A 16987-nucleotide genomic window follows, 5' to 3' on the forward strand; every position below is an offset into this window, starting at 1 on the left:
ATCTTATTGGACTTATTTTATGTGAATCTCCTCTGTTATTAAGATAAATCTGATCCACCCTTCTTATATGTCATAAACCCTGTTTGGTGCAAGTGGTTACTTTTGGCCCCGGGCCATTACAGTATGAACATATACTTAGGATTGTTTGGATTGAAATGGATGGTGCCAAATATTATTGCACTTCTCTCTTCATATCCATGTGTAGTGAATGTAAAACAATATATTTTGATTCCTCCCTCACTTTTTGCCCTCACCCACCTCCCTGTCCTTGCTTTTGTTCTCTTTTGTCAAGTTCATTTAAACTGTGCATTTGGAACTGTGTAATAGAAACCATGTGGGTTTCTTTTTTTTTTACTGTTGAATAATGAATAATGACGTGAAGAATATATTTAATTACATCTGCAATACTGTCCATGAAATAATACTTTTAAACTTGTAATAGACCGAATCGCCTTGTTGTTTACAACTACTTTCGGGTAGAAAACGTAGCACGTAATTTGAATGGTAACAGTAGTAACAAACGAGAGTTTAGCTATATACCATATTTTTCACGCCCTGTCACCGTTTAGACAAATCTGAAATGATTGAAGAAACATTACTATTTCTGTGTGTGTGTTTTGTGTTGCTATGTGTTGTATTTATTCAGTTTGGAGGAATCACAATGTCTAGAAAGCATCAGTGGCTCAGCGGACAGGGACAGCTAACGGTAGCTAAGCTGACGGCGGTAGCTAAGCTAACATCAGGACGTCAGCTGTTAAAACCCTCCCGTTGTCGGACACGACATGAAACTACTCCAGTTAGCTCAATCATGTTGTAACTCAGATATCCACTGGAAAAAATATTTTTTCATGGACCGTTTATTGAGTATTAGATAAAATTAGATATAGGCTATATAGCGAAACTCTCGTCCGTCACTATTGTTCTCATGCTGGTTTTCTAACCGGAAGTAGTTGTAAACAACAAGGCGATTCATTCTATAGTAATAATACCAGAGTGTCATCGATTCTCACACTTGTGACAATGGTTGCATTTTCATATCCTAATCCGTGTGTGTGTCCGTGTTTCTCTCCTCCCTGGATGCAGATAAACCTTACTCCAACCAGACCAGTCCCAAGTGCGTCTCCTCGTCTTCATCCTCCTCTGAGATGGAGCCCAACTCTTCATCCTCCTCTTCCTCCTCCTCCTCCATCCTCCCTGTCAGCCAGATGATTGATAAGGTGAAAGATTACTGCACAACACGCACCGACAACTTCTACAAGAACATCATCATGTCCGACAGCTTCGCCCACAGCACCAGGTTCTAGAACTGTCCTCGGTTTTCCGGGGCGGACTTTCTAGAACTTTCTTCCTGTAGCGTCTTGGAACTACTAAATTGTTCTAAAAAAAAAAGAAAAAAAGAAGAAAAAAAAAAAGCCTGTGACAGCTCCAGTGACATGGGGGGGCTGGAATCAGACTTGTCATTATGAAACTTCCTACTATAATATTTAAGGCTCCACTTTTTCTCTGAAACCACCACCTGCTGTCACAGAAACGTCTGTGTTCTGGAACAGCTCCTCACATTCTAGAACCCTCCAGCAGCTGCCATCACATAATGCGCGCTCCAGAATTCCGCGACTGAGGCCCGTCCAACATTCTAGAATCCTGTGCGTTGTGGAACTGCTCCCGACATGTTGGAACTCTCTGAGAGTCTCAGAACCTCCAAGAATTCTCAAACTCTTTGTCGCCCCACGTTGGAAGGAACCCTCCAATCAGAACGACCGAGACAGACACTGTAGAAGCAGCCATGGAACATGTTATAGAACGGTTGTTTCTCTTCAGTCTCTGCATGCTTCCTGCCGTCTTCCCTTACTCCTGTTTTCTTTTTGAATTTGATTTGTATTTGTATATTATAAATTATAATATTTGGACTGAAAGAAAAAAAAATGGGTGACACACACAGTGCTTGTATCATGGGGCCAAAACTTTGGCCCCATGATACAAGCACTCTGTACCAAAGCAGCATGTAAAGTGTGTTATGGAGGATCTACAACAATCAACCACCAACAGAGCCTCTGCACTGTAGCAGCTTTACATGAAAGCACTGTTCAGTCAGATTTGAGGAGGCAGCCTGAGAACTCAGCTGCAACAAACTGCTAAAAAGCCAGAGATCGGGTCAAGACGATCACAGACAGAGTTGCACGTCAGGCTTTGAAATCCCCGGGTCTCCTGGATAATAGAGTGTTTAAGGGTGTTTAAGGGCTACAGGGCGGTCAGAGACCCTCGCTGCGATTCTACTGTATCATATCAAATTACAGAATCGGCTGACCTGGCTTCCAGACTGTGTAACTAAGAGGAAATGAAAAGGAGCAGTGGGTAGGAAAGGATAAACACAAGGTGGGACGGGAGAGAAGAGAAAAAAAAGGATCTGGTAGAAAAAAAGTAGGCTGTTATGTTTTGGTGTTTTTTTTAATACTGTGATGTTTGTTAAAACTGTTTGTGCATGTGTGTGGAGCCATATTCTATGTAAATATTGATGATCTATCTATTCTACGTGCCTTATTCTTTAGTGTTACAATGTGTCCGGGTGGTTGCTTTTGTTCGTGCCTTGGCGGGGTCCTGCAAGGGTCGCCATGACTGTGCATACAAACCATACATTCTCCAGCTCCCCTTGCTGTGTAGGCACACACTCTGTCAGTTTCAGAGTCATGGAGAAAGACAGGGCAGAAATCACAGAACAGAATCTAATCAATCAGTTTGTCAGCCGAGCTGGAGAGAGATCATTTGAACCCATGTACATCGTGTTCCCCACAGCTGGTATCTCTAACAGTCAAACGCCAAAGCATGTTGATGCACATTTTAAAATCTGAGAAAAAAAGCACCTAAATCTTTGAGGTGTCCTTTTCTCTTCGACCAATGTTCTGGACCAACCAGTGTTGTCGGATTTGAAGCATTTTTTTTAATGATTATAATATTTATCTCTCTCAGTTTGCACTTTTTAAAACGTTTTTCTACGTGGCAAATCGGACAATCCCGCTGTGATTCACTGGTGAGTCGATGTCTTGTGGTTTGAGGATAAGCGATAAAGATGATGCCGGTGGCCAGTGAAGCTCAGCTCCTCGTGCACGTCAGCCAAAGTTTAGCAATCTTAGAAGGCATCATTTGTGGAGAGGAAACATGTTCAAATAACACTTTAAAAAAAAATCATAATAGCTTTGTTTTTATGATAACAAGACGAATTCCCAGCGTGAAGACAACGCTCACGGTGCAGATGCCAGCATGATATTTTCACCACCTTTAGGGCCTGCTCATGTTTTCCCATGGGGTGTCCAGCCATACGCATAGTTTTGGTTTTATCCAGCTGGGTTCAGCTACCACCCAAATGCAACGGAGGTGAATAGAATTTCACTTGCGGTGCTTAAATGATCACAAAATGACACTTGAAAAGCTTTGATTCTGGATGTTCCACAGGCCTCTCCGTAGACATTTCACAAGCTAAGTTTTTTGGCGAGAGAATAATCCTCGCTGGAGTCTGCTGACAGTGAAGTCTGTGGATTATCCAGAGCAATCAGGGTGTTGTTTCTGGAAAGACAGCTTTCTGTTGAGTTTGTCAAGTGTCATTATGCCCCCGCACTTGTGACAGCCCCGGCCAGAGGCATTATGTGTATGTGTTGGGCTTGTCCGTCCATCAAGTTCTCATGATGGGCTTCTCAATAGCTTAACAACGCCTCAAGGGGATCCCTTCAAATCCGGCGCAAACATTCACTTGGAATTAGGAATGAACTGATTAGACTTCGGTGGTCAGATGTCAAAGGTCAAGATCATGGTGATATGACTAAACATGTTTTTGGCGTCTTGAATGTTATAGTTCAAGGCCGCCCTGAGGGCATTTCTTCAAATTTGCACAAACATTCACTTGGACTCAAAGAAACCGATTAGAATTTGGTGGTCGAAGGTCAAAGGGCGAGGTCACAGTGACATAACAACATTTTTAAGGGGTAATTCTGTTTTTTTTAATGATTTTAGTCCAAAGGGGGAAATTCTGTTCATGCCACTCACACTGGGATGGCATGGTTTGATTTGGGAGACTGAGCCCACCAGCCCACAAGGTTGTGTGCCTGTTAGAAACGGCTATTTCAATTCATCACTTACCAAAGATCATCCCATTTGTTCTGTCAAACACAGTAAAAGATTAAATGATTGACTTCAAAATGGTATAATATACTGTATATAACATATCATAGGACACTGATGCTACAGCAGTTTTACTTTTGTTTTATTGTTTAACAGGCTTCAGATCTTGCTCCTGTCAACAAGCCTTAAAAGTCAATACGTTGCTGCTAAACGAATCCTCTTCCATACGTTTGCAGCTGCAGATAGTGGCGTGCCTCCTCATAAAACAATGATTGGTCTATGGAGTGCTGCGTGTAGCCATCCCCTGCACATATGCTCTCCAACTGTGAAACTTGAATTGATGTTTAAACAGTAATTTCCTCCAGTCATTAGCTGTGACTGTTTGGCTAGCGGACAACATTTAGTCAACAGTGAAGAAGTTTGGAAACAGACACTGTCTATGCCTATTAAGGCTGCAGTTTGGCAGTTATCTCCCACTAACTGAAGAGGGACAGTCTGTTCAGTTGCATTTGTATTGTGGATACCACGAGATGTTTGGTTGTTATATCACCGAAACTGGCTTGATGCGGGGCTGTGGTCACTTTAGGGCTTTTCTCGGACCTTGATTAGGGTTTAAAAGTTATGGATTGTAAAAACTCTAGATCTAACCAGTTTTACACAGCCTCGTTAAAAACTTTCATTTCAGCCTCGGTTTGATATGGGATATTTTTCCAGGGGTAATGAGAACAGTTGTGGGTAACGCTGTATTTTATGGGATTGTTACTTACTAATGATTTCTTTGAAATTTCTTGGACAAAGCCTTTTAATTTGATACCGATTATACTGAAAGTAGACACTAAGGCTATTGTTTTATTTGGTTAGTTAATTTGAGTTGAGTTCACAAGCAAGAAAAGTTCAATCAAACCCAATTGTAAATGTATTTCATCCTAGAAACTATCCGTTGTCACTTGCTATATGCCCTAACTAAAGGTCTAAATAAGTACTGCTTATTTAGCATATGATTGACATTAATTAATAAGAAATATACCAGTTGACCCCTGTCATAATTTCACCTATGATTGACCCATGGTTGACCCACAATTAGCACCCAACCCTACAGTAACCCATAAATAAATCAATTTAACAGCAAAGCAATCTACATGTTTCTTTTGAAACGAAAGCACAAAAGCTGGAAATAGTTTTTTACTAATTGACTTTTTATTGGCTGATGTGGCGTCAGAAATAACAAAATACTGGGATTATTTCTGTTTTCCTCCCACTCCGTGTTTGTTATGGTAAATGGTGAATTCAAGTAGATCTTTGCTTGTGGACTGTTTGGATCCAGTGACACTTTAACTTCTGTCTGCACGGTTATTAATGGAAGTTTTGCGGTTTGACACTTTGTTAGTTTTATCAGGCTGCGGCCATAAAAGAGAACTGTTTAATAACTAGTGTCAATCTGGGTTATTATACGCTGGTGATTTGTCCCTGCCATAAAAACATTGAATAAATTCTCTACGAAACTCATGTGCACATTTGGGAAAAAAAGAAAAGAAAAAGGGAAACACAGCATTCCTGAAGTTCAATATGGTTAATGTGTGTTTTGCTGAAAATATGCCTTGTTTTGTGAAACACGTGTATAAATAATCTTTCCCTATTGGTCCTTCTGTGTTTTTGTTCGCCCACTGTTGCTAAAACAGTCAAACATGTCTTGCTCGTTGTGAATTCTGTGTGTTTTTGTTTCTTTGAGATCTTCCGTAAAGCTTTAGAGCAAAACCGACATGTTTACTGTGTGGTATATACTTTTATTTATTTTCAGGATGTACACTTTCTCTGCACCTGTAGCTCATCCCAGCCTCTGTTTCACTCACTTTCTTCTCTGGTTAGGCTGACAGTCATCTGTAGTGAGAGGTGAAACCTGGCGGACGAACACACAGACCTGTCTGACAGTTTTTAGGCATTCAGGCGTGAGGTTTTAGACTCTGGATCTTTGGACTTCGACTCGTCAACTGTTGGCTCAAACAGACTTCCACTGTCCGCGCCGAGCCAACAGTGTTCAACACCAAAGCATGACTGTGTAGTGAAGCACGCATTGTACCGACCGTCAGGCACCCTGGCCCACGTTTCTCTTTTCTTTTGCCCAGAGTGGTGGAAGAATGTATTATTCAGCCCTCTGAAACAAACCCCCAGAGATAGTAAAGAAGAGATGAGGCCCCTTTGGCAGCCCCAGTGGCATAGCTCAGTGCTTCTTTCAGTCACTGGTCTGGGTTCAGCCTGAGGGTGGAAAAGATAGTTCCTCTTTTTTTTTCTTTTTTTTTTTTCCTTGTGGCCTTAAAACGTAGCCAAAGACTGTTAGAAATACAGTACTGAATGAAGGACAAGAGGAGATGAAGTCTCCTACATGTAAATCAGAAGGACCATTGTCACTGTGTCCAGTCTCAAACATCCCAAACCTGGAGAAACATCCTGGAACTGATGCAAACTGAATATTTAGGCTTTATGGAAGAGTTTTCTAATTAATCTCTTATTATTAGTGCCTGAGTCTCAAAGCCCTCTGGCAGCTCAACAGAAACTAACATCAGCATCACTGCTCACTCAGATCTATGAACAGATATCAGCTTCAAATTAAACTCCTTTGTCTGTTTCTGTTTAAAAGGCTGAGGTCAGGCCTCAGTAATAAACCTGTGCAATCTCACAGTGACATCGCTGCACTTCCATGAGCCACACGGTTACACAACATGCCCTAACACCACAAATCATGACAAGAGTGTAATTTATAAAATGGTTTAATTCAGCTCGACTTAATTTTTTTTTGATAGGTTGTCTTCTAACCCAACAAATATCTGTGCGTCTGTCTCTTGTTTTCTCTTACATGTCATATGTACAGTTCCAATTAATTTAAATATTTCTCTAGTAACTCTGAACTCTGTCTGGTTGATGGATATTGTACCAAATGCAGATTTCCGATGAGGATTGTAATTGTTCTTGGCTTTCATTGTTGTTTTGTATTTGTACTATTATTATTATTATTGTTATTATTATTATTATTATTATTATTGTGATTATTATTGTTATGTAAACACTTTTCTGCACCCATTGATGTTGTCATTGTCGTATGGTTTGTCACTTCAGCATCTCAACATTAAAGGGAATTTAAGGTCATGAAAGTTGCACAGAGGTTGATTTAAACTTTAATTTCACAGTTTGTTGTCTAACACTATGAAGGGTACAGGTGGGCGGAGTTATGTTGTGACATCACAAGGTGACAGGAAGTCCTGACGGCTGGTTTTAAGGTTTAGTTTCTGAATACAGGCTGTGTGCATTTCTCTGTGGACTGAGGCTTTGATACTTTCACATATAATTGAGCATAAGGAGCTATTTGTACTGTTAGTATTAACAGCTGTACTAATCTTATGGGTAGAGGAAATGTTACAATGTCACAGTGTTAGCAATATAATTTATTGTACCATTTTTTCCTATCCACACTCAGTAGTATTCAGTAAGTCAGTAAGGTTGGTGGGTGAATGTATGATGAATGAGATGGTGTTATATGGGCAAAACTAAAGTAGGACTTAAACACACTAAACAGAAAAGAAACAAGAAAGAAAACTTAAAAAGAAACTTAGTGCATGAATGCATTAAGGAGATACAATGATGTAGTGAGATAGAGATGGGTCGGAATGGATGGACCAAGTGGCAACGCTCCATGGCTTCACCCATTGGTTTACAGCCCAGAGTTTTGGGATTTGGCCGTCGCCATCTTGTTTTACAGGTAATTTTTTTAATATTTTGCCTTTTCTGGGACAGGTATGACAGGAAACTGATAGAGAGAGTATAAACTGATACTCACAGTCAAGACTCCATGTTTCCCGGCAAAAGGGTTAGAGCCCAGATGGGACATAATCTCTGACCAGTCGCCGCCATCTTGGTTTTTTTTTTGCAACCAACGTCCTTTTTTATATACAGACAATGGAATATGTCAAAGCCAAGGCCCACGGACAGGAAAGGTTGAAAAGCATTTGGATTAAAATAAAAGTTGCTGTTTTGCAGACGTCAGTGAGTGATAAACTACATTTCCCACAATTCTTTATTGGGGCAAATCTGTGCACCATTGACCTGAGGGAAAACTGAACAGAACAAGCAGGAACAAAACAATGCAGAGGCCGCGGCAGAGCCAGAGGGCCGTCGTGGATGTTTTCATCAGAGGAGTGGATGTGACACAACTGCTGCTTCACACAGACACTGGGAGATACAGTAGAACAGTTGCGCTATTGTACTACGGATGCAACAACCCACATAACATGGCACCAGTGTGTGTTGCCCTGAATACGTCACTCTAAAAAACTAGTGATATAATCCAGTGTTTCAAGCTGCTGCCCAAGGCATGAAAACTGACTAAGATTATTGGAATGTGTTCTTAACAGTTGATGAATGGAATTTACATAATGTAAGTAATATACCCACTGAGAGTGTCTGTGCAGGCTGTGTTTCAGTGATTATGACAACAGATCAAACTTTTTTTCTTTCTTCCTAACAATTGTTTTACCCTTAAGTGCAGTCAAATTGTTTCTTGCAAAACAGAGTTGGCCGCGCAGCATAAATCTGATTCCAGTCTGGACTGCTCCCCTACAGTAGGTGACAATTGTGTAATGCTTGTGAACGCAGCAGCCTTGGGTCTGACTCCTCCTCCTCCTCCTCCTCCATCCAGCACCTTCATCAGGGCCAGGTTATATAAGGCATAGATATAAGAAGACTAGATGACTCACCCACCGCTGCTGCCCAATGACAAAGCGTAGCCAGTACGGCGGCCATCGTGGGACGGGCAACTCTCTCCCTCAGAGCATTAAGCCTATGCTGCATGTTCTGCTATAATGACCACAACTTGCTCAGTTTTTGTCCGATTTCAAAACGGTTTGATTTTTTATGAACGTCTATGCAGTTATGATGGAGCATACTTAAAATCACGGATCAGTTTAATCATGTACTTTTTTTTGTAAAAGTAACATTATAGTGACATTATGCAAATAGTTCAAGTAATAGCTACATACTGATTTATTTTTAACAGAGTTATGAATCATTTTTTTAGTGAAGATGAGTGGATCACCTATCTACTGCACTGTAACTGCAGCCAGAGTCAGAGCAATTTGCCCGTTCAAATATGGCCGACTGTGAGCTACGCCTGCGTGTAGTCCCATCTACCCCCTTGATATAAGGCACCTGTTGGCCTTGGTTCACCCTCTCTGTTTCCTGTCCTTGTTGCAGCTGCTGCTGTTTGGTGATCCAGGATCATTAAACGTGCATGAGTCAGTCAGACTTCACTCTCTTAGCTCTGATTTGAACCCTGCGTCTATGCTGTAAATGCTCCATAGAAGGTGAGTGTGGTCATAATATCAGAATGTATTTTTTTGAGAGGCGTAGTGAGCCTGGCTAATTCTTGTTCTTTCTTTTGTAGGTGTTTCTGCTCCTGTTTCATCACTATACGTCTTGCTTTTGCCTCATGGTTTATTATGCTTACATTCCTGTTATTCGGATTATATCTTTCTGGTTGACTATTTGTTTGCACTAGTCATTTTTCTTTCAGTGCAGTTGAGTGTCACGTTGCCGGGAGGTCACACAGAATACATGTGAGTAAAAGCACTGGGACACACATGTCTGTCAGTTACACTTCAGCTGTGATGTTAACTGTGCTGTATCTGAGGCGACTGAGCTCAGTATAGTCAACAAAGGCCCACAACAGTATTTAGTTTTTGTTGGAATGCCATTTTAACACATGCAGCTTTAGGACTCTGTACAATGACCTTTTCTTACACCATAAATCTTGTGTCTTATGATTTGGACCATGATTGTGAATTAGCATTTTTACTACAATCCAGTATTTCTGTTTTGATACTGAACATGCTCCCTACAAAGGAATCGGTAATTAATCCCCTGTGGTGGTTTTGATCTGACTTGATTTTCTTTTCTTTCTGGCAGCTCCTGCCTCTGCAGTTTAATTGCTTTGGATTACTATAGTAAAATATTTTGTGATTGCAAAAACACACTTGTATCGTGTCAGTACGAATCTCTATGCCGCACATCAATTTCAAAAACGATGTAGAAGATGGTTGAGAGTATTTCCTGAGGTGTAATTCCCTAGCTGGGATTCACATTCAGCCCAAATACACCTTTAGAGGTAGGTTAGGTTGAATAAAGGACTCTTAAAGATGTACCTTGACCTTAAACTTTATTTTTTGTTGTAACACATGGAACCAATCCTCTGTCTGACCCCAGCTGTGGTTTCCCACCTTTCTCTTGACCTCAACACCATCTTCACGTAAATCCCACTGTTGTGATTGGCTATTTATCCTTTAGCATGTGGTGGTTAATCCACTAAATGGAGTGCGATCTGAGAGGACTCGGTCACTACATCTGCCAGGGGTCAGGAGAGAAACCAGAACCGGCTCCCAGATCATTTATCATGCAGCGTATGGAGATGAGTTGGTTTTTTGACACATTATATTCAATCTGTTACAAAGAGGGTATACACTGACAAACAAGATTCCTCTGGTTACACTCTTGACTCCTGAAATAGATTTGAATGCCACAGTATCTGGATAAAATCTGTGGTTTGGAAGCAGAGGAGTTGATTTGAGCAGTTGTGTTTGAGGTCAGGAGGCTGCTGCCGGGGGATTTTCAGGGGGTCTGCAGTTGAAACAAAGCCCTTCAAGGAGAGGAGGTGAGACTCAACTACAACACTTCAGCGTGGGGGTCCCTGAGTCAGATTTTGTTACACTTTGGGGACCTTTCAACCCAGTCCATATAAATACTTGCATTCCTTGAGGCACCGGCCGAGAGAGTTCGACCAGCTTCCCAGAACGGTAACGAGAAACTGAACCACGTTTGTCATTTTTTCACTTGAAGGATGTTGTGCCCTGCTGACATTGACATTAAAATGAATAAAAGTGTTACAGTCAATCAGTGCACTGTTTTTACTGTCTTTATTTTGGATTTTTTATGACTAAGCATTGGAGGAAAAAGGTAAACTCGCTGTATGCCAGGCCAGCCCATCGATCATGATTATATCCGTTTCGTTCAGGACGACAGACCTGACAGCCGAGTTGTTATGGCTGTTATACTGGATAACTGTGGTTTGGCAACAACAAAAGTCTGAAATTCCCACAAATGCATCCCAGTGAAACCAATACAAACAAATGAGGGCGATTAATGTGACTGACAGTAAGATTCATATTGTCCCCTCAACCTGGGCCCAGAACAAACCAGTCATATTGGCTACTGGTGAATTAAGGTAAAGGTAAAGGTAAAGGTACTTTATTAGTCACATATACAGCTAGTACAGTGAAATTCTTTCTCTGCATTTAACCCATCCCTGAGGAGCAGTGGGCAGCCGCGGTGCAGCGCCCGGGGACCAACTCCAGATTATGAGCCAGTTCCTTGGTCAGGGGCACTGACTGGAGGATCAACCTAGCTGGCATGTTTTTGTGGTGGGGGAAACCGGAGCACCCGGAGGAAACCCACGCAGACACGGGGAGAACATGCAAACTCCACACAGAAAGGACCTGGGCGGCCCGGGATTCGAACCCAGGACCTTCTTGCTGTGAGGCAACAGTGCTAACCACTGTGCCACCGTGCCGCCAATTACTATCCCACTTCATCAGCTCTCATGACGACAAGGCTGTGAAAGACGAATGCCAGGTGGTTCAGTTGTGTTGCCATCATCAGAAACTGACAGATCATGGTCCCACTCCAGTCTGGTCCCTACACGCCTGTAACTGTAGAGACATTCATGGCTGTGTAATTAGAGTATAAAACAGTGACATCCTTTTGGACTCAGACATTGTAACTAAATAGCCCAAAGCATTGACAAACATGGGCAATAACATGGCACATTCATGGCATAACAAGCTTGTGGAAGGAAAATCATTAAGTGAATAAGGGAAACTCACACCCATGCTCCTTTGGCTGCATTTGAGCTTTTTTTTTTTTTGCCATCTTAATTTGATTAGACCCTTGGTTTATTTCCATAGTTCCTGGATGGAGCACAAGCAGCTGTTTTCTTAGGTACACAACAGCACGTTTGTTCCAAAATACAATGTCACATCTAATTAGTCTGTCAAGTGTTTATTTGAGGTGGGGTCACTTAGGAAGATCCCCTGGAAATAACTGCACAGAACTTACAGTACAATTGTAGATAACTGGCATTTAAAGCATCCTGGACTCGAAGCGGTGCTGCTGCAGTTCTCTGGGAGTGTCCGACTTCCAGAGTGTTGGTGGGATTTATAACTTACTCCTACTTAAGGGTGATTAGTTAGGAAAGATGGACCTCCATGAAAACCTGTAAATGCTGTGAGGAAAGGTGAGAGCAGCTGTAAGGGCCTGTGTTTTCCTTATTTCTCTTTCCTCAACGGTTTATACAGTACATTATACCACAGTCAACCCTTCAGTGTAGACTGTAGTATCTGATTCAGGACAGCCAGCAGAACTAAAATTAGACTGTAGGCCCACACTTCCCGTAACCTGAATTATGGTTTGCTGAACAGGTTTTGGCCTGTTGTGTGACACAGATATCCACCACAATCAGTGGGTTCCAGCCATTTCCGACATCAATATCTCTGGTTTGAAAAAGTCAGGGAATCGCAGCGCAAGAGTTGAGAGTCAAATCTCACTTTTCTGGTTTCTACTGTCAAAAACTGTGAATGTTTTCTGACGGGGGGAAAAACGGGCCCATGGTTACAGAGACACTGTGTACCTCAGTCTCAGTCATCCTGGGACAGAGCTGTAATTGTGGTTCAGCTGCTGCGTGATCAACAATACTTTGGAACCGAAGCCCCCCCCCCCCCCCCCAATCATTTATTTCCTCTCCCCTCTCTGTTGACCTGTCACCCTCTGTATCTCACGGGTCTTTCTGTCTCCCCCGTTTCTGCTCTTCTTACAAAATATCTTCTTTCTCTATGAAATTATCAGTGCTCAAGATCTTTTTTTTTTTGTATAAAAATCTTGTTTTTTAATCAAACCCCTGTGAATTATGGAACAAAGAACGACAAATGATACTTTCTCACTGTCCCATGGGAATTCTATTTTTCCTTTGAGATGAAAGGCCAAAAAAAAAAAAAAAAGAATGAGGGAGCAGTGGCTTAGTTGGAAATATTTTCTACATTTGTCAAAACTTGATGTCACTTGTAGGATTAGAGGCGTTTTCCTCAGGAAAGTATGTTTCAGTTCATTTTTCATTGAAATGCCATGTGTTTTGTTAGTGTGCAGCTGTGCCACATTAAAGAATCTGCATCATAATAATAACAGGCTGAAAAAAATGAGACCATGCGTGAGATTTAATGCAATATCCTTTAGACCAGCCAGCTTTCTTTGTTTTCCTAAACGAGTGAAACAGCGCCCCCCTGTAATTGTAACAGGTGGCAATGGTCGGCCCGTGTGGTCAGAGGCGGTAATGCAGCCACACACACAGTCAGGATTGTAGTGATGGAGAGGAGAGGACAGGTGAGGCTGCAGCAAGTTGATCGAAAAAAAAAAACTGCGTCATGGTTGTAAAAACTGTTAAGTGAAATGAGCTTAAGTAAAGTTAAGTAATGTTAAATTAACCAAAGTAAAGTAAAGTGAAGTGAAGACTCTTCTAACCTACATAAAAACAAGTCATAACATTGTTTAGACTGGTCACGAGAGGTTTTCACGGACGTGCAGTGAACTCGGACGCCATTTTGCCTCGTAATAAATGGAGGGAAAAGTTGGAGCTCGGTTTTTTCAGCAACACAACAGTCACAGCAACAGGTGCGGTGGGACACTACGAGGACTTTGGCTTCATGAAGACACCAGAAATCGTGAGTTGGACACATTTTGTCTCTTTGTCTGGTTAAATGATGGGTTTGTGTGTGTAGGGGGCTTGGTCTGTTGCTATGGAGGTTATATTGTAGCTACTTAGTTGGAGATGAGGCGTTTGTGTTGCCCAAGCAAATTCCTGCGTGTTGCTTCTGTTGTTGGTTTTTCATTCACTTGCTGATTGTGAGTAATTAGTTCCTTGCCCATTATTTATGCTGGTTTGCAGCAATTTATGACTGAGTTAGTTTTAGTGTGCAGATCACTGGTTGTGGCTGTTTTTACATGTGAATCATTGCAGTGAGAGTGTTTATTCTGTCATGAACACAAACCTTGAGATGTGTGAATGCCTTTAATGGTCAAGCCCTTTGATGTCGTTGTCATGATTTGTATGTGATGAAGTTATTTGGCAAAGAAGACACAAGGAATGTACCTATTGCATGGTCAGGGCTGGAATAACTGAGCCATTATCCTTTTGAAGTTTTAAGGAAAAGACAAGAAGTGAAAAAAATGTTATTTTTGGAAGATTGAATATTTATTCTTTAGGCCTACTTCTCAAACATTTAAAAAAGATAAATAATGTTCCATAAAGCTTTTTGTGCCGGTTGATACTGAGGCCTTATGCTGTCTTTGCCCTCATGTAGCCAACTCAAATATTTGTCTCAGATATCTTGAAGATCTAAAGATCATTTAATGTGGTCGTCTGCCCAGTAAGTTACAGGTTACATTCAAACACTCATGTGGTATCCCACCATGCTGTGTGACCATCAGGTGCATTCTGAGTCCGGCTAAATGCTAAATGCTGAAACACTAATGGTAGATCTGCAACAGTTTAGTACTGAGGAGAGCATTAAATACGACTCACAGGATTTAGTTTGCTGTGAATTAATAATGAAATCATATCATTCTTATTTTCCCTGCTGTATTCTGCTGTAAAATTTGTAGGAAGTGGGAATTAATTTTAATGTTGCTATTAAACTCTATGAAGCTTCAGTGGTGTTGTAACAGTGGTTGCTTGTGGTGCAGTTCTTGCCAAGGAACAGTATGTGTATTTTCCTGTTTGCTTAAACATGCTCTGTAATTTAATAATTCTACCACATATATTTCTGTAAATAGCTATTGAAAAGAACCAGTTATGAACAGTGGCCAGCTCTGTTGATAGATTTGTCATCACTCAGCGTGGATTTGACATGAATGCAGACTTGGTTTGAGGTTATGGTCAATTTTTTTTTTCTCACTGCAGTCAGAGCTGATTGTTTGTGAGCTACATGCTTGTGTTGTGTCCTGTGGTTGTGCTTTAAAACCAAAATGTTCCAATATTTAATTCAAGTTGTGCTGAGCAACATTTGTTAAAGCGTGATGGTGATTGGTGGTGAGTGCTGCGGTGAAGTTTACACTGCTGCTTTAGATTTATGGTTATGGAACTTTTCATCTATGTTATCATTCATCAGATTTATTTATAACGTTAGCTTCTTTGCCACTCTCATACTGGATGTGAGGGCATCAGATTAGGATGGTTTATTGTTTGGAAACAAGCTGACAACAGGTAGACAGTGTATGTATATGTAGGCCTATGTGTGTATGTATTGGATAACAGGCTAGAACACATACTGTTATAAGCTCCAGGAGCCGTCTGAATCCAGAACAACACCATAAATCACACTTCCACTTCCCGTGTGCTGCTTTCCCCTCGAATCACCTCATCGTCTCTCCTCTCCTATCAACACCTAACTTTCACTCTCATCTCCTTCTCCTCTCATGTTTGGTTTGCTAGAAGGAAGAAAAAAAAAACGGTCTGAACTCCTGATGGAAAACAGGCGCGGCCCGCCACCGAGCTGTCGAGAACAATACATTAAATTTTCTGTTTTCAATTCAGGGTTCGAAACAACAAACCGAGCCGCCGTCTCACTCACGCCCCACTAAACGGGGGGGGGGGGGTTGACCAAACATCAGACCTCATAAACCAGTATGTATACTGTTGATGTAAAGTGTGGTAGGAAGGAAGTGGAGACAGAGGAGGGAGGGGCTGGGGGGGGGCATTTGAGTACAGTGAGTCAGTTACTGAGATGAAGTGAAACTGAATGTAGGAGAGTGTGTGGTGCTCAGTAGAAGACAGCAAGCAATGTTTTCTCCTGCCTGTCCTCAAAAGACAGGAAGAAGAGACGGACAGGAGGAAGGCAAAGGTGAAAGGTCAGGAAACGGATACAGAGACTTGACATGACTTCAATGGTGAAATAGATGAAGAGGAGGTGGTTTTAAACAGATGTGATGTTGAATTTTACAGCTGCTTTATTTGACACATATCTTTTAGATTAGATTTTATTTTTCTTATTGTTTTGGCTTTCTTTTTTTGAGGAACTGAACAGAGACAAAAAAACAATGTAAAATGTTTTTAGCATATGGCAGCAATATAATAAATAATGTGAAAAAGGAGACTTTCTAAATTCACTGTGTTTAAAAAAGAAAGTGAATGTCGTTTTACTTTGAAATGTGGCCCGATGTCCCTTCTGACGCTAACAACCCATGCCTTCCTGAAAGGAACTTGGGGCAGGATCAAGAAATGAGACTGAATAGCGACAAGATGGCCGTTGCAACCGTAAGGGTAAGGGTAAAACAGGCTATTCGACCTGCTCAGCCTTAACATCTCTTACGGATCATTGGTTAAAAAGTATTGATGAGAAATTAATTGTAGGGGCAGTGCTGTTGGATTTTAGTGCAGCTTTTGACATTATAGATCATAAGTTGTTACTCAGAAAGCTGTCTTCTTACAAGTAAGGGTGAGAGCAGGAGGATTTCGATTTGTTTGCAGTGTGAGATGGGGAGCCAGTGCAGTTTTTGGAGGACGGGGGTGATGTGTTTACACACCCCGAGTGATGCTAAAGGAAAGATGGTGACGCTCTGAATATGGGGGGTGGGGGGGGCTCTGAGCCTGACCTTCCTCTGGGAGGACGGGATGGCCCAGCCGGGGGAGAGGGGTCAGACATCAGTCACTATCCCTCTGACCCTGATGTGTGAGGGAGGAGAGTTGATGTCATTTTTCTTTAAAGGGCAGGTCACTAAACCATATACCATG

The 16987-nt window shown here is 41.5% G+C and overlaps 1 protein-coding gene across 1 annotated transcript in view; it reads left to right on the forward strand.

Moving 5' to 3' along the window:
- The window catches only part of adgrg6 (adhesion G protein-coupled receptor G6), a 71248-nt gene extending 64072 nt beyond the window's left edge, over nucleotides 1-7176 (forward strand). Inside the window, exon 26 of the mRNA XM_084000894.1 lies at nucleotides 1084-7176. Coding sequence (XP_083857020.1) covers nucleotides 1084-1304 — 221 coding nt within the window. The 3' untranslated portion in view covers nucleotides 1305-7176. The remainder of the gene's footprint in view (nucleotides 1-1083) is intronic.
- Nucleotides 7177-16987: the final 9811 nt, after the last annotated feature.

Source organism: Trachurus trachurus (genome assembly GCF_905171665.1).
Source record: "Trachurus trachurus genome assembly, chromosome: 24".
Taxonomy (NCBI): domain Eukaryota; kingdom Metazoa; phylum Chordata; class Actinopteri; order Carangiformes; family Carangidae; genus Trachurus; species Trachurus trachurus.